This window comes from Neovison vison, chromosome 5, assembly GCF_020171115.1.
Source record: "Neovison vison isolate M4711 chromosome 5, ASM_NN_V1, whole genome shotgun sequence".
Taxonomy (NCBI): domain Eukaryota; kingdom Metazoa; phylum Chordata; class Mammalia; order Carnivora; family Mustelidae; genus Neogale; species Neogale vison.
Genome location: NC_058095.1, coordinates 81,988,626 through 82,007,028, shown reverse-complemented (window position 1 = coordinate 82,007,028; position 18,403 = coordinate 81,988,626). Strand labels below are relative to the sequence as shown.

General features: G+C 36.4%; 1 protein-coding gene across 3 annotated transcripts in view; it reads right to left on the bottom strand.

Moving 5' to 3' along the window:
- RNF17 (ring finger protein 17) overlaps positions 1-18,403 on the bottom strand; it is a 181,277-nt gene that overhangs the window by 143,597 nt on the left and 19,277 nt on the right. For all 3 annotated transcript variants that reach the window (XM_044249365.1, XM_044249366.1, XM_044249364.1), the window contains exons 3-6: positions 14,623-14,714; positions 10,154-10,265; positions 9,154-9,234; positions 7,586-7,686 (exon numbers count right to left, since the gene is read on the bottom strand). In XM_044249365.1, the coding sequence (XP_044105300.1) occupies positions 7,586-7,686; positions 9,154-9,234; positions 10,154-10,265; positions 14,623-14,714 (386 nt within the window). The remainder of the gene's footprint in view (positions 1-7,585; positions 7,687-9,153; positions 9,235-10,153; positions 10,266-14,622; positions 14,715-18,403) is intronic.

Genomic DNA, 18,403 nt, shown 5'->3' with positions numbered 1-18,403 from the left:
CTGATGGAGGCATAATATTCCATTGTATATATGAACCATATCTTCTTTTTTTTCCAATTTATTTATTTTCAGAAAAACAGTATTCATTATTTTTTCACCACACCCAGTGCTCCATGCAAGCTGTGCCCTCTATAATACCCACCACCTGGTACCCCAACCTCCCACCGCCCTGCCACTTCAAACCCCTCAGATTGTTTTTCAGAGTCCATAGTCTCTCATGGTTCATCTCCCCTTCCAATTTACCCAAAAGCACATACCCTCCCCAATGTCCATAACCCTACCTCCCTTCTCCCAACACCCCTCCCCCCAGCAACCCACAGTTTGTTTCGTGAGATTAAGAGTCACTTATGGTTTGTCTCCCTCCCTATCCCATCTTGTTTCACGGATTCTTTTCCTACCCACTTAAGCCCCCATGTCTTCTTTATCCATTTGTCTGCTGAAGGACATCTTGGCTCTTTCCACAGTTTCGTGACTGTGACCATTGCTACTATGAATATTGGGGTACAGATGGCCCTTCTTTTCATTACATCTGTATCTTTGGGGTAAATACCCAGCAGTGCAATTGCAGGGTCATAGGGTAGCTCTATTTTTAATTTCTTAAGGAACCTCTACACTGTTTTCCAAAGTGGCTGCACCAACTTGCATTCCCACTAACAGTGTAAAAGGGTTCCCCTTTCTCCACATCCTTTCCAACACTTGTTTACTGTCTTGTTAATTTTGGCCATTCTAACTGGTGTAAGGTGGTAGCTCAATGTGGTTTTGATTTGAATATCCCTGGTGGCTAATGATGACGAACATTTCTTCACATGTCTGTTAGCCATTTATATGTCTTCTTTGGAGAAGTGTCTGAGATACAGCAGAACACATCAATGAAACTACAAGCTGGTTCTTTGAAAGAATCAATTAAGATCAATAATCCACTGGCCAAACTAATCCAAAGGAAAAGAGAGGACCCAAAATTAATAAAATTATGGAAGAAAGGGGAGAGATCATGACTAACACCAAGGAAATAGAAACAATCATCAGATATTACTGTCCACAGTTATATGTCAATAAGTTAAGCAACCTAGAAGAAATGGATGCATTCCTAGAAACCTATAAACTTCCAAGACTGAATCAGGAAGAAATTGACAACCTGAATAGAATAATACCTAGTAACAAGTTTGAAACAGTGATCAAAAATCTCCGAAGGGGTGCCTGGGTGGCTCAGTGGGTTAAAGCCTCTGCCTTCAGCTCAGGTCATGATCCCAGGGTCCTGGGATTGAGCCCCGCATCCAGCTCTCTGCTCGGCAGGGAGCCTGTTTCCCTTCCTCTCTTTCTGCCTGCCTCTGCCTACTTGTGATCTCTGTCAAATACAAAAATAAAATCTTAAAAAATAAAAAAACTCCCCCAAAACAAGAGCCCAGGACCTGATGAATTTGTTGGGGAATTCTACGAAACAGTCAAAGAAGAAATAATACCTATTCGCCTGAAGCTATTTCAAAAAATAGAACAGAAGGAAAACTACCAGACTCTTTCTATGAAGCCAGCATTACCCTGATCCCCAAACCAGGAAAAGACCCCATCAAAAAAGAGAATTTCAGACCAATATCCCTGATGAACATGGATGGCAAGATTCTTAACAAGGTCCTAGCTAATAGGATCTAATAGTACATTAAAAAGATTATCCACCATGACCAGGTGGGATTCACCCCTGGGTTGGAGGAGTGGTTCAACATTTCGCAAATCAATCAATGTGAACACATCAATAAGAGAAGAGACAAGAACCACATGGTCCTCTTAACTGATGCAGAAAAAGCATTTGACAAAATCCAAGATCCATTCCTAATTAAAACATTTCAAAGTACAGGGATAGAGGGAACATTCCTCAGCTTCATAATTTATCTATGAGAAACCCACAGCGAATATCATTCTCAATGGGGAAAAGCTGATAGCCTTTGAGATCAGGAACAAGATAAGGATGCTCACTCTTGCCACTGTTGTTCAACACAGGACAAGAAGTCCTAGAAACAGCAATCAGACAACAAAAAGAAATTAAGAGGTATTCAAATTGGCAAAGAAGAAGTCAAACTCACCCTCTTCGCAGATGACATGACACTCTGTGTGGAAAAGTTAAAAGACTCCACCCCCAAACTACTAGAACTCAGACAGCAATTCAGTAATGTGGCAGGTCACAAAATCAGTGTAACAGAAATTGGTTGCTTTCTTATACACTAGCAAAGTAACTGTAGAAAGAGAAATTAGAGAATTGATTCCATTTACTATAGCACCAAGAACCGTAAGATCCTGGGAATAAACCTAACCAAAGAGGTAAAGGACCTGTACTCAAGGAACTACGAACACTCACGAAAGAAACTGAAGAAGACAGAAAAATATAGGAAAGCATTCCATGCTCATGGATTGGAAGAATAAACATTGTTAAAATATAAAATGTACAGGATGGTAGATAATGCTGCAATAAACACAGGGATGTGTATAAAAAAATCTATACTGCCTGCATCAATCTATACTTTCAACACCATCTGGATCAAAATTCCACTAGCATTTTTCAAAATGCTGGAACAAACAATCCTAAAATTTGTATTGAACCAGAAGAGACCCCAAATTGTTAAGGAAACATTGAAAAAGAGAAACAAAACTGGGGGCATCATGTTGCCTGATTTCAAGCTTTACTACAAAGCTGTAATCACCAAGACAGCATGACACTGGCACAAAAACAGACACACAGACCAGTGGGAGAGAGTAGAGAGCCCAGATGTGGACCCACAACTCTATGGTTAACTAATCTTCGACAAAGCAGGAAAAAAATATAGTGGAAAAAAGTCTCTTCAATAAATGGTTCTGGGAAAATTGGACAGCTTATGTATAGAAGAATGAAGTTTGACCATTGTCTTACACCATAAACAAACTCAAAACAGATAAAAGACCTCAGCGTGAGGCAGGAATCTGTCAAAATCCTAGAGAACATGGGCAGTAATCTCTTCATCTTCAGCTACAACAACTTCTTTCAAGACATGTCTCCAAAGGCAAAGGAAACAAAAGCAAAAATGAACTTTTGCGACTTCATCAAGATCAAAAGCTTCTGCACAGCAAAGGAAACAGTCAACAAAACAAAGTGGCAACCCACTCAATTGGAGAAGATATTGCAAATGACACTACAAAGGGCTAATATCCAAGATCTATAAAGAACTTCTCAAACTCAACACTCAAAAAACAGATAATCATGTCAAAAAATGGGTAGAAGATATGAACAGATACTTCTCCAAAGAAGACATACAAATGGCTAACAGACACATGAAAAAATGTTCATCATCATCATTAGCCACCAGGGAGATTCAAATCAAAACCACACTGAGATACCATCTTACACCTTAGAATGGTCAAAATTAACAAGATAGTGATAGCAGTGTTAAATGGAAATTCACATTTGTAAACACATTAAAAAAGAAATGGCAAACCAACAATCTAACTTTATGCTTTAGGAACTAGAAAAATAAAAACTAAACCAAACTCTAGTGCAAGGAAGGACTAATAAAGATTAGAGTGGTGATAAAGGAACTAGAAAATTTAAAAAAAAAGAGAAAAAAAGTCAATGAAAGCAAAAGTTGGTTCTTTGAAAGAACCATTTCCTGGTTTCAATGATGTACAATTGTTTTTTTAAGTTCCTATATCATTTATTTCTGCTCTAATCTTTATTATTTCCTTCTTTCTGCTGTCTTTAGGCTTCATTTGTTATTTTTCCAGGTCCTTTAACTGTAAGATTAGGTTGTTTGGGATTTTTGTCAATTCTAAATTCATTTTTTAAGGATTTTATTTATTTATTTGAGAGGGGGAGAGAGAGAGAGAGAGAGAGAGCGAGAGCGTGCACACGAACAGGGGAAACAGCAGAGGGAGAAAGAGAAGCAGGCTCTTCCCTGAGCAAGGAGCCTGATGCGGGGCTTGATCCCCGGACCCTGGGATCACGACCTGAACCAAAGGCAGACGCTTAACCGACTGAGGCACCCATGTGCCCCTAAGTTCATTTTTTTAAGATTTTATTTTTATGTAATCTCTATACCCAATGTGAGGATCGACCTTAGAACTCCATGTTCAAGACTCACATGCTTCAGTGACTGAACCAGCCAGGCACCCTAAGATTTTTCTTGCTTCTTGAGGTAGGCCTGAATTGTTATATTCTTCCCTGTTAGTACTATTTTTGCTATATCCCAAAGATTTTAGACCACTGTGTTTACTTTTCATTTGTTTCCCTAAATTGTTTTATTTCCTCTTCGATTTGTTTAGTAACATATTTCTAACCTCTATGTATTTGGAGTCTTTCCAATTTTTTTCTTGTGGTTAATTTCTAGAAAGGTTGGTTCTTTTCAATTGAAATTGACAACTCTTTACACAAAGAAAAAAAGAATCAACTTAGTAAAATCAAAAAGGAAGTGGGAACATGATGACCAATTTTATGAGTCAAAAGGATTGCAAGAAAGTACTAAAGACAACTGCATGCCAAGAAATTGGATAATCTAGATGAAATGGACAAATTCCTAAAACACACTATAATACTGACTAAGGGAGAAATAGAAACTCTGAACAGATCAGTAACAAATAAGGAAATTGAATCAGCAATCAAAAACCTTCCAAAAAGAAAATCCCTGGGCCAGATGGCTTCACTTGTGAATTCTACCAAAAATTTAATGATGAATTAACACCAATGTTCCTGAAACCCTTCCAAAAAATCGAACAGGTAGGAACAATCCCTAACTCATTCTATGAGGTAAACATTATCAAAGCCATATGAAGACACTACAAGAACACTCCAGACAACTATCTCTTATGAGCATCAATCAGTGCAAAATCCTCAACAAAGTATTAGCACAAATCAAATTCAGCAGCATATTAAAAGGACACTGTATCATGACCTAGTAGGATTTATTCCTAGAATATAAGGATGATTTGACACATGAAAATCAATTAATGTTACATACCACAGCGAGAAGTAGTAAAAATTCCATATATGATCCCTTCAATCAATGTAGAAAAAGGATCTGACATATTTTAGCACCCTTTCATTATAAAAACCCTCAATGTACTAGGAATTTAGGGAAACCACATCAACATAAAGGCCATATATGAAAATCCACAGCTAAGCAAGCAGAGGAAAAACTGTTATTTCATCACTAAGATTGGAAACGAGATCACTTTTGCCACTATTTAACAAATCATTATTAAGTTCTAGCTGGAGTAATTAGGCAAGAAAAGTAAGTAAAAAACATCCAAATTGAAAAGAAGTAATATTATCCATTTTTGCAGATAACATGATCTTATATGTACAAAACCCTAAGTAGGCCAAAAAATACTTGCAGGGCTAATAAATGAATTCAGAAAAAATGTAGGAACAAAATCAATACACAAAACCCCCATGCATTTCTATATTCTGACAGTCTAAAAAGGAAATTAAGAAAATAATTCTTTTAAAATAGAATACAAAAGAATATACTTAGGGGTAAACTTAAACAAGGAGGGAATAGACTTGTATGTTTAATGCACCATACCAGACTGCTGAAAGAAATGAAAGAAGACACAAATAAGAGGAAAGACATCCCACATTCATGGACTGGAAGATCTAATATTGTTGACAATGCTACCCAAAACAATATACAATTCAATGCAATCTCTATTAAAATTTCAGTGATGTTTCAGGCAGAATAGAAAAACCCATTCTCAAAGTCATATGAAATCTCAGGGGACCCCAAACTGCCAAAACAAACTTGAAAAAAAACAAAGTTGGAGGGCTCAAACATCCTGATTTCCAAAGTTGCTACAAAGCTAGCTATAATCAAAAGGGTGATGGAATAAAATAAGACATCTCAGATATAAACCTTCACATATATGGTTAACAGTATTAACATGCATGCCCAGACCATTCAATGTAGAAAAAGACCATCTTTTCAATGAATGGTGCAGAGAAAAGTGGACATTCACATGGAAAAGAATGAAACTGGACCTTTCTCTTATACCATATATAAAAATTAACTCTAAATGAATCAAAGATCTAAATGTAAGAGCTAAAACTGCAGAACTCTTAGAAGAAAACACAGGGGAAAAGCTTTATAATGCTAGATTCAGCAATGATTTCTTGGCTATGATACAAAAGCACAGGCGGGGCGCCTGGGTGGCTCAGTGGGTTAAGCCGCTGCCTTCGGCTCAGGTCATGATCTCAGGGTCCTGGGATCGAGTCCCGCATCAGGCTCTCTGCCCAGTGGGGAGCCTGCTTCCTCCTCTCTCTCTCTGCCTGCCTCTCTGCCTACTTGTGATCTCTCTCTGTCAAATAAATAAATAAAATCTTTAAAAAAAAAAAAAGCATAGGCAACAACACCAACAAAAATAAACAGGCTATCAGTAACTTTTGTGGGTCAAAGAATGCTATCAAAAGAGTGAAAAGGGAACCCACAGAATGGGAGAAAATATCTGAAAATGACATATTTGATAAAGGACTGTATCCCTAGTGTATGTAGAACTCCAACCCCGCAACAAAATATTCCAACCCAAAAGAAAGGACTTGAAGGGCTTTTCTTCAAAGAGGATAGGTAAATAATCAACAAATAAGCATATGAAAAAATACTCAACATAAAATGCAAATCAAATCAAAATCACAAGATACTATTTCATACCCATTAGGATATGATTACTACAAAACTCCAGAAAACCTTGTTGGTGAGAATATGAGAAACTGCAAGTAAAATGTATAGCTACACTAGAAAACTCTGATGTTGCCTCAAAAAATTAAACATAAAATTATCATATGCCACTAAACTGGACACTTAAAAAATGATTAAAAAGGTAATCTTTTAATGTACATTTTACCACTATAAGAATGTTTAAAATACATGCACATGACTTATAACTTAAATGTTACAATTAAAGACCGTATGTGAGATAGCATCAATAGGGAAGACTGAAGAATATCAACCAATTCATTGACAGTATATTGAGTCTATGTCCTTGGCATCTTGATGGGATTAAAAAGAAAAAGAAAAAGAACTAAGGGTCAAATGGACAGGCACCATTATTAAAGATACTTTGCATTTGTCACATCAAAACTTTTATGTTCCTATTTCTTAAAATGAAAAATGTGATTAAAAATTATTAAAGATCATATATATCAAAGAATTTTTAAAGTAATAGATATGCAACTATGTGGTATTTGTTTAGAAATGAATGTCAGAAAGTATTACAGTATTACTTGCTTTGATGCAAACAAACATATGAGAAAATGGAGTGATGTGTGAGAAAAAGCACTGCATTTTCCCAAGTGAAATTCTTGCAGATTTTGAAAGTAATTTTCTGTGCTTCTTTAAGAAAGAGGCTTATTTATTTAAAAGTTAGCTATAGGACCAGATGGTAAATGGCCAAACATTTTTTTAAATGTACTAATTTTTCCTCATTTTCAAGCTGTAGACATCAGTCTGTAGGGATCACCCAAACCTTCCAAACTTGCTTAAAAGTTACTCAGTACTTCAATCTATACAAAGAATCAAAGTGACAAGTTCATGTTAAAAACTTCAGTTTCACTGAGTCTGTATTTTTAAGTTATTACCTGGAATCAAGAGAAGTAAAAAGTTGATCAAACTGTTTCTCTAGGACCTCTATAAGACTGACTGTTTCCTCTTTTGTTTGATTGTGTATATGTTCCAGCATCTGGGAAGAACATAATACAAAGATCTAATTTGGTATTTTTATTTTGTAGAAATTGTACTGTTCAAATAATTTTAAAATTAAAATGTACTTTTTGAACTTTTCAAAGTAGCCATACAAGACAAGATTAGGTGATAAAAATGGAATAAGTTACAAGGTTCGACTTTAAATCCTGGTACTTGTCAGCAAGATCACATCTTTGTTGGCAATGTGCACTGATAAACTGGAAAAAAGACTTAGAAAATCCACTAAGTTTTCTAAACTTCTTAATCCTTTTTATCATTATAGGAAGAGTCATTCTGGATAGCTGAATTTCTCTCTGGCAGGATTCCTTAAATGAAAAAAACTTAATACGTAATACTAAACATACTTGAAGTAAAATGTTAAATATTCCACATGTTTGCATTTTTTGAACAAAGAATTGTTACTTGAGATCTCTGATCCTTTTTTTTCCCCTTCCATTTTCTCCCTTTTAAAACAGGAATGTCTGTGTATACTATACCTGTCCAACCAAAATATTTTAGAAGCACATTAATTATCTAGTTTCACAGGATCATGGTTGGACAGGAATTTTACCCCCAAATGAATCATACCCTGAGTCTCAGCCATACCTGATTTAGAAGATATTTAGGTGAGATTTTGGACTTGATGCTAGAATAGATTTAAGACTACGTTGGGATGGATCTAAGACTAGATAGGTGAATGTATTTTGCATTTAGAGGACACAAACCTGGGGGGGGTGGTTAGAGAGCAGACTGTTACAGGTTGAATTTTGCCACCCCACCAACTCATGCTGAAGTCTTAACTCCTGTATCAGCTATATATATATATATTTTTTTTTAAAGATTTTGTTTATTTATTTGACAAAGACAGTGAGAGAGGAAACACAAGCAGGGGAGGAGGGAGAGAGAGAAGCAGACTCCCCACTGAGCAGGGGACCCAATGCAGGGCTCGATCCCAGGACCCCGAGATCATGACCTAAGCCGAAGGCAGATGTTTAATGACTGAGCCACCCAGGTGTCCCTCAGCTATATTCTTTGTTGCAAATTTGTTGTTGCTGGGTGCTTAGGAGCTTGTTCTTTGTCACCAAGTGAGTCTTTTTTGGGGGGAGATGGGGTAAAGGAGGAAAGAAAATAAGATTCTTTGTGTAAGGGTATACAGCCACCTAATGAGCAATGTTGGAAAGATGGTCTATAATACTTCTGAGACAAAATTCAGCTCAAAATTCAGAAAAAAATAATCATGGTTCCTTAATAGTGCTCCAATTTCAGTCCACTAACATAACAATGCCACAAGACCAATCCTAGCAGGCCATGAAAGTTTTCTATTCTTTTGTATGTTCCTCTGTTACTTTATCATGCTCAGTAACTTAGTGCTAAGCTCTAACTTCAGTAATATACACCCAAATATATACATTTAAAGAGAATATGCCTTAATTCACTATAGAATTTAATCATTTAAAATGCTTACTTTTACAGCAACACTTAATTGCTCAAAACTATAGCCGGCTATCTTCAATGCTTCATCAATTTCTTCTGCAGTTTTAGTTTCCTAAGAAGGGGAAGAGGGTCCACATAAAATATAAAATTAAAAATATAAAAATAGATGCTTATATACATTATATTAGTTGCAAACATACCAAGCTACAATTTTGAATACAAATGTAACACAGACCATGAGAGAAACCAAGTAACAAAAATGACAATCTTATATCCAGAAATTTAAAAACTACTAGTATTTTGATTAGCGATTATAGTATTTCAGACTTTCTTTTAGATAACTTTTTGAGAAAGTGGTATATTTTGTGTAATTTTTTTTCAACTTAAAACTATCTTGGAAAATGTATCATGGTAATTAATGTACACACTAAAAATGTTTTTAAAGAAGATTATAATTTGGCTATGTTAAAACTTAAAAGATATCAAGATCAAGTGATTTCTCCCTGCCCCTAGTTCATTAAAGATCTCTTTAATAAATAGCATTTTGGAATTTGTTCTGTTTCTGATCTTAAACTAAATACATTATTTAAAGTTATAGAAAAAGTTGAAATTCAGTCTCCCAACAATAACATCATCATCAACACAGTGAATTAACTAGGCCTTTTGGCTGCCATTAAAATGACTGGAAAAATTACATTGAGAATTTAGAAACCTGTACTTTACACAAGTTTCATATTATCTAGATTCAATAACTAGGTTCAAAGGGAAGAAGCTACATATGGTTAAATATTAGGAACACTAATAGAATTGGTCAAAGGGAGAATGGCTTGCCTCAGGAAAAATGAATTGTTCAAGCATACTTAGAATAAGAGATTCAAGTAAAAAATGTAGGTTTACCTCACCTTTATGCTTCTAAAAAAAAAACCCTGTAATTATAGCAACCTTGAGAGGAGAGAAGAGTAAAACTACCAGACACAAAGTAAAAATGTTTGGAAGCCAAATCTTACTTCATGAGTAACATTTTTTCATACCGCTATTAGAGATGAGGAGTTCAAAATAGTCCTGTGTGTGGATGTTGAATGTTCTAAACCAATAGTTAGCTGATCAGAAGTCTTTTTAAAGTCCTGAGAACAAATCTTTATCCTGAAAAATGTCAAGTACATTATTTTAAATACCACATTTTAAACTTCTATTCTGATTGTTACTATCATAAATAATTCACGTGACAACTTTTAATAACAATTACAATGAGTTCTCAGTCATTGAGAACTGTCATCAGCCATGATGTCTCAGTCATCATCCAAAGAGAGGAAAACCATGGCTAAATATGCTTCCAAATAAAACTTAATTTTACCAAGGGGCATCTGGGTGGCTCAGTCATTAAGCATCTGCCTTTGGCTCAGGTCATGATCCCGACTCAGGGTCCTGGAATGAAACCCCGCACTGGGCTCCCTGCTCAGTGGGAAGCCTTCTTCTTTCTCTCCCACTACCCCTCCTTGTGTTTCCTCTCTCTCTTTTTTTTTTAAAGATTTTATTTATTTATCTGACAGAGAGAAATCACAAGTAGATGGAGAGGCAGGCAGAGAGAGAGAGAGAGGGAAGCAGGCTCCCTGCCGAGCAGAGAGCCCGACGCGGGACTCGATCCCAGGACCCCGAGATCATGACCTGAGCCGAAGGCATCGGCTTAACCCACTGAGCCACCCAGGCGCCCTTTGTGTTTCCTCTCTTATTGTGTTCTCTCTCTGTCAAATAAATATTATCTTTAAAAACAAAACTTAATTTTACCAAGAATTCAGCTTCTTAGCAAATCCCTAAAAAAAAAAAATTCCATAGTATAAACTGTGCAATTTACCTCTCCTAATCTCCTAATTAGCTGATGTTTTTTGGTAGAGAAGTTGACAGTCATTCAACTGTCTTTAAGCTCAATTATTTATACACAAATGCCTGCTATTAATATAATATGGTTATGGGTCTAGATAATTTGCAAAAAGGTAATAAATTTACTAGGTAAGTTAATTTGCAAAGAAAAAATTAGTTTCATTTCTTATCTAAACATGCTACAGTTTTTGCTTATTTTAAGGTTTTATTTATTTGTCAGAGAGAGAGAGCTTAAGTACACAAGCAGGGAGAGCAGCAGGCAGAGGGAGAAGCAGATTCCCCACTGAACAAAGAACCTGGTATGGAACTCGATCCCAGGACCCTGGGATCATGACCTGAGCTAAACGTGGATGCTTAAATGACTGAACCACCCAGGCATTCTGAGTTTTTGCCTTTTTTTTATCTCTATATTCCCATATTGTCTAACATACAGTAAGCTCTTGATAAATATTTGCTAAATAACTTAATCATAAGCCTGTAATAGTTTACAGAAGAAAGTATGTTTAAACATTACCCTTATAGAGGAAAAAAAACAGACTTTAATTTTTAAACATTCATTACTTTGAAAAGTGAATATTCATGTTCTTGAAAACATGTGAATGCATAAGCCCTTAGGAGTACATTTTTCAATTCCTGTTTCAAAATATTTTTTTTGAGATTTTATTTATTTGACACAGAGAGAGAGAGATCACAAGTAGGCAGAGAGGCAGGCAGAGAGAGAGGGGGAAGCAGGATCCCCGCTGAGCAGAGAGCCCGATGCGGGGCTCGATCCCAGGACCCTGAGACCATGACCTGAGCTTCTGGCAGCGCTTAACCCACTGAGCCACGCAGGCATTCCCCGGTTTCAAAATATTAAATATAAATTAAAATATAAATCAGGAAGGAAATACATTATTTTTAAACAGACTTATTCCTCAACACATAAACAACTATTTTAAATCAAACTCTACTGAAATTAGGGAATAGGAGTTTCTAATGTAAGTATACTTGACATGGAGAATTTTTAAAAAAACAGTAATTTGGAAAAAATTTGAGTTTTTTAAAATGGATTCATTTATTTCTGAAAGTGAAATTTTACTTTATAACCACACTAGATATTATATATATTTAGACAAGAATATAATCAGATTTAACTTGTATAAGGTTTAAAAAATTAGAAAATTTCACAAAGAAGTCCAGATCTCTATCTTCTCTTTAGGGAATAAAAAGGAAGATTGGCAACACTGGTTTAGTCTTAACACACAGCAATACCTAGCTAGTGAAATAAGTCAGAAGAGAGAGTCAATTATCATATGGTTTCACTTATTTGTGGAGCATAACAAATAGCATGGAGGACATGGGGAGTTAGAGAGGAGAAGGGAGTTGGGGGAAATTGAAAGGGGAGGTGAATCATGAGAGACTATGGACTCTGAAAAACAATCTGAGGGGTTTGAAGTGGCAGGGGGGTGGGAGGTTGGGGTACCATGTGGTGGGTATTATAGAGGGCACAGATTGCATGGAGCACTGGGTGTGGTGAAAAAATAATGAATACTGTTATGCTGAAAATAAATTAAATTTAATTAAAAAAAATAAAAAAGATAACTAGCTAGAGCTAAAAAGGGGCCACCTCCTTTGGAGAGGGTAAACCTTTGTCCCCACAATTCATACCACTCATTGTTTAAAATCTACCTCATCCAGTAAGTCATTTTCTGGACTGCCGTATGTACTCAAATTTGTTGTGGCCCATTACTTACATGGAGCCATAAAGATTCCTAATGATTTACTCTAATCATTTCATTCAGAATGCATGGAGGAAATGGCCAGTGAAATACAAATATAGGGTTTGAGCATTCAGTAAGCCTGAACTCCACTGGTCCTGTCAATAACCAGTTGCCAGACTAAGTGGCTTACTACCTAAAGAGATAACTATAACTATTTTGGTTTCTGTCTAAGCACCCATGTATGTCCAGACAGAGAAGCTGCATCAGTAATGTGAAAAGCCACTGAATGGTAGTCTAAAAATTTTTGGTTTTATTTAGGTAGGCAATGAAGAAGCACGGAGCAGGGAAGAGTAAGGAAGTGTTAAGGAGGTAGTCAAAAAAGAGTAAGAATTAAATAGGATAGTAAAAATGAAAGATAAATGATGGATATGAAAGATATTGTGAAAATTACAGTCTGCAGGAGGCAAAATGAAGTTATGAGGAAATGGGGTGATTTACTGATGCTTGGTGTCATTAACAAAATTGAAAGGTTTCAAATGAGGTTGTTCCTTGAAAGTTTCCTGTGTTTCTTTTATTTCCCACATAATTTATTACTATATTAAATATGCTCTAAAAAGTCAAAACTATACAAAAATATAATTGCCTTCTGAGTAGGGTCTCCATGAATTAACTAGAAGTCTCTTTAACTCTTATGAAGTTATAAAGTAAAACTTTACTATTTTTTCACCGTAATCCATCCCATCCCATCCCATCCCATCCCATAGTCAACCCTAAATATAAATTTATCTAGTACTGAAACATGATTTCAGAAAAACCATAAAAATGTCAAAACATCATGGCATTTCATCTAATAAACATTTATTACATGTTTACTGTATCTAGAAGCAGGAATGTAGAAAGCAGTAAAATGTGGTCCATGCCCTTACAGGGGCTTATAGACTAGCAGAGAAAGACATAAATAAGTAAGTGTAGGGGCGCCTGGGTGGCTCAGTGGGTTAAGCCTCTGCCTACGGCTCAGGTCATGGTCTCAGGGTCCTAGGATCGAGCCCTGCATCAGGCTCTCTGCTCAGCAGGGATCCTGCTTCCCCCTCTCTCTCTGCCTGCCTCTCTGCCTACTTGTGATCTCTGTCTGTCAAATAAATAAATAAAATCTTTAAAAAATATAAGTAAGTGCAATAAAAAATAACATAGGTGCTGGTCTCTAGCTGGGATTATGTTTTTAAAAAATCTCTGCTTCACTAATTGAAAAAAAAGAACTTTATTAATATATACATATACAAAATCCTATTGAAGAAAGGAAAATGAGTAAAAGAACCCCCAAATTATTACTCTTCCTTTTATCAATCACCTCTCAAACTTTCTAAAGTCCTCTACTATATCATGCTCATGATACTCTTAAGAATTAACACCTTTTGAAAGCCACAACTCTCAGCAAGCACCAATAACTTTTGCTAGAATGACATTCTCAGCTTTTCTTGCATTCTCCCCCACCCCACACTGAATAAGCACAAACTAATGCTTTTTTAGGAGCTGGAGTCTCCATTTCACTAATAGTTAAGACAAATTATAAAAGAGCACTTTATAATGGGAGATATAGGCTTCCAGATGGAATGAAAAAGTCGCTGGAATAAAAGTACAACACAGGAAATGTAATCAATGATACTGTAATAGTGTAGGTGACAGATGGTAGCTACACTTGTGGTGAGCATAGCAAACATATAGAGAAGTTGAATCACTATGTTGTATACCTAAAATAATGTAATAGTGTGTCAACTATATTTTAAAAAAATTATAAAGAGTACTCTATAAACAATGGGCTAGAAACAGTTATCTAAAAATGATATTTTATCAGTGATGCTACAATTATCCTTTCAGAAATACACTGAACTTCAAATATTGAAATAGGTACACATAAAACATACTTTTTAGGCTGCAGTTTTTCCATAAAAGAATCTTCTTTGATACATCCATCTGTTGGATAGTATCCTTGTCTCATATTTATAGTTGTAGCAATCTTAGGACAAAATAATAATAAAAACAAAAACTAGTCATTCATAAATTCTGTTTATCCAGAATTCAAACTAGTGTGCCATTCATAGTAAACGTCTCATTCAAAGAAAAAAATTATATATGTATGATGTTTTTACCCTATTTTAATTTTTTAAGAAATATACTCTAGCAGTTATTACTTAAATAGAACATTAAAACACTTCATTCTACCACATTCTACAGAATATACTTGTAAAAAGACTTTAAAAATCTACTGTAAAATTTTCACAATGACATTTCCAGTTATGTTCAAAACCTAAAATAATAATAATACTTAGGAATAAATTTAGTAAGAAAAATGTAAGTTCTAAGAAAAGAAAACCAAGTAATTTACTGGGATCATACAACAAAAACAGATTAAATGGAAAATCATTTCAAACTCCTAGACAAAAATTTAATATCCTAAATATAACTAATGTAAAACACAAAAAATTAACACAATTCTACAGTTCATATGGAAAATATACTATCCAAGAATTATAAAAATTTTAACATACCATTCAGTAGAAATTTATCCCACCAGAGCATAAAGCTAATGTAATTAAAATGCTAGGGTACCAGCATAATAAATGAATATAATACAGCCACATTTATATGGGAACTTAATACAGAATACAGGGGGCATTTCAATGAAATAGGATTATTCAAAAAACAGTGTTTCTTCATTCTAAAGAAAAAAGTTATATGCCTATGTTATACCATAAAAATTAGATTATATATGTGTGTGTGTATATATATATATATATATATATATTAAACACAGTAGAAGTACAGAAAACACATATATGACTCTAGGATGGGAAGGTCTGCCTAACCAAAGAAAACCTAGAAACCATGAAGGAGGGGGAAAAATGATTAGAAGAAACATTTCTGAATGGCTAAATGTAGTGCTCGCTTCGGCAGCACATATACTAAAACTGAATGGCTAAATGTAATAAAATTAAAAGTGAAAGACTGGGAGAAAATAGTTAGGATATACTGGACAAAGTATGAAGATCCCATCATATGAAGTATTCTTACAAGTTAGGAAAAAGACAATTCAAAAGGAAAATGTGCAAAGGATTTGAAGGGATCTATTAAAGAGAGAGAAGCTGATAAATCAGCATATAAAAATGCTCAATTTCACTAATAATCAAGGAATTGAAGTGTAAAGTCAGGATAAACCTACTTCAGGAGAAGTGGGGGACTCCATCTCAACCGGTCCCCTAAATTTAGCTAGAAACCTACAAAGCCACGTTGAAAACCCATGAAATCAGCCTGAGATATAAGATTATATACATCTGGCTCTCGGGGGAGGAGTCAAGATGGCGGAGAAGTAGCAGGCTGAGACTACCTCAGCTAGCAGGAGATCAGCTAGAGAGCTTATCTAAAGATTGCAAACACCTGCAAATCCATCGGCAGATCGAAGAGAAGAAGAACAGCAATTCTAGAAACAGAAAAACAACCACTTTCTGAAAGGTAGGACTGGCGGAGAAGTGAATCCAAAGCGACGGGAAGAGAGACCCCGGGGGGAGGGGCCGGCTCCCGGCAAGCGGCGGAGCAACGGAGCACAAAATCAGGACTTTTAAAAGTCTGTTCCGCTGAGGGACATCGCTCCGGAGGCTAAACCGGGGCGAAGCCCACACGGGGTCGGCGTGACCTCAGGTCCCGCGGGGTCACAGAAGGATCGGGGGTGTCTGAGTGTCGCAGAGCTTGCGGTTATTGGAACGGGAAAGCCGGCTGCAGAGACAGAGCCGACAGTAAGCTCGCAGCTCGGAGTTGCCTTGAACCGGTCGCAAGCTTGGTGAGCTCGGAGCGCGGCCGGAGGTTAGGCAGACGCGAGTTACCAGGAGCAGTTCGCTGAGGGCACACAGGGGAGCGGGGCCCTGGGCTCTCGGCTCCTCCGGGCCGGAGACCAGGAGGCCGCCATTTGTATTCCCGTCCTCCGGAACTCTACGGAAAGCGCTCAGGGAACAAAAGCTCCTGAAAGCAAAGCCGAGCAGATCACTCAGCCCGGCCCCTGGTAAGGGCGGTGTAATTCCGCCTGGGGCAAAGACACTTGAGAATCACTACACCAGGCCCCTCCCCCAGAAGATCAACAAGAAATCCAGGCAAGACCAAGTTCACCTACCAAGGAGTGCAGTTTCAATACCAAGGAGAGAGCAGCAGAATTCCAGAGGAGGAGAAAACAAACCACGGAACTCATGGCTTTCTGCCGGTGATTTTTTAGTCTTGCAGTTAATTTATTTTTTTTTTCTTTTTCATTTTTTTTCTCTTCTTCTGCTAAAATTTTTTATAATTTTACCCTTTTCTTTTTTAACGTTTTTTAACTAGATTATCTAATATATATATATTTTGCTTTTTTATACTTTTCTTTATTCATTTTCTTTTTTTTTAATTCTTTTTTTTTCTTTCTTTCTTTTTGAACCTCTTTTTATCCCCAAATCAGAAGAGATCCTAATCTCTTCAATCTTTTTTTTTCTTAACTCTTTTTTAAATTCTTGATTGAATTTTTAATTCAATCTCTTTTTTTTAATTCTTTTTTTCTTTCTTTCTTTTTGAACCTCTTTTTATCCCCAAATCAGAAGAGATCCCAAACAGAAGAGATTGGGAGATCCCAATCAGAAGAGATTGGGAGATCCCAATCAAAGGAGATCCCAATCAGAGGAGATCCCTCACCCAATCGTGAGGGGCGAGAAATCCCCCCACATGATTTGGGATCTCTTCTGATTTGGTTAAAGCATATTTTCCTGGGATTGTTGCCACCCTTTTAGTATTTTACTTGCTCCCTCATATACTCTTAGCTGGACAAAATGACAAGGCAGAAAAATTCACAACAAAAAAAAGAACAAGAGGCAGTACCGAAGGCTAGGGACCTAATCAATACAGACATTGGTAATATGTCAGATCTAGAGTTCAAAATGACAATTCTCAAGGTTATAGCCGGGCTTGAAAAAGGCATGGAAGATATTAGAGAAACCCTCTCCAGAGATATAAAAGCACTTTCTGGAGAAATAAAAGAACTAAAATCTAACCAAGTTGAAATCAAAAAGGCTATTACTGAAGTTCAATCAAAAATGGAGGCTCTCACTGCTAGGATAAATGAGGCAGAAGAAAGAATTAGCGATATAGAAGACCAAATGACAGAGAATAAAGAAGCTGAGCAAAAGAGGGACAAACAGCTACTGGACCATGAGGGGAGAATTCGAGAGATAAGTGACACCATAAGACGAAACAACATTAGAATAATTGGGATTCCAGAAGAAGAAGAAAGAGAGAGGGGAGCAGAAGGTATACTGGAGAGAATTATTGGGGAGAATTTCCCCAATATGGCAAAGGGAACGAGCATCAAAATTCAGGAGGTTCAGAGAACGCCCCTCAAAATCAATAAGAATAGGCCCACACCCCGTCACCTAATAGTAAAACTTACAAGCCTTAGTGACAAAGAGAAAATCTTGAAAGCAGCCCGGGAAAAGAAGTTTGTAACATACAATGGTAAAAGTATTAGATTGGCAGCTGACTTATCCACAGAGACCTGGCAGGCCAGAAAGAGCTGGCATGACATTTTCAGAGCACTAAACGAGAAAAACATGCAGCCAAGAATACTATATCCAGCTAGGCTATCATTGAAAATAGAAGGAGAGATTAAAAGCTTCCAGGACAAACAAAAACTGA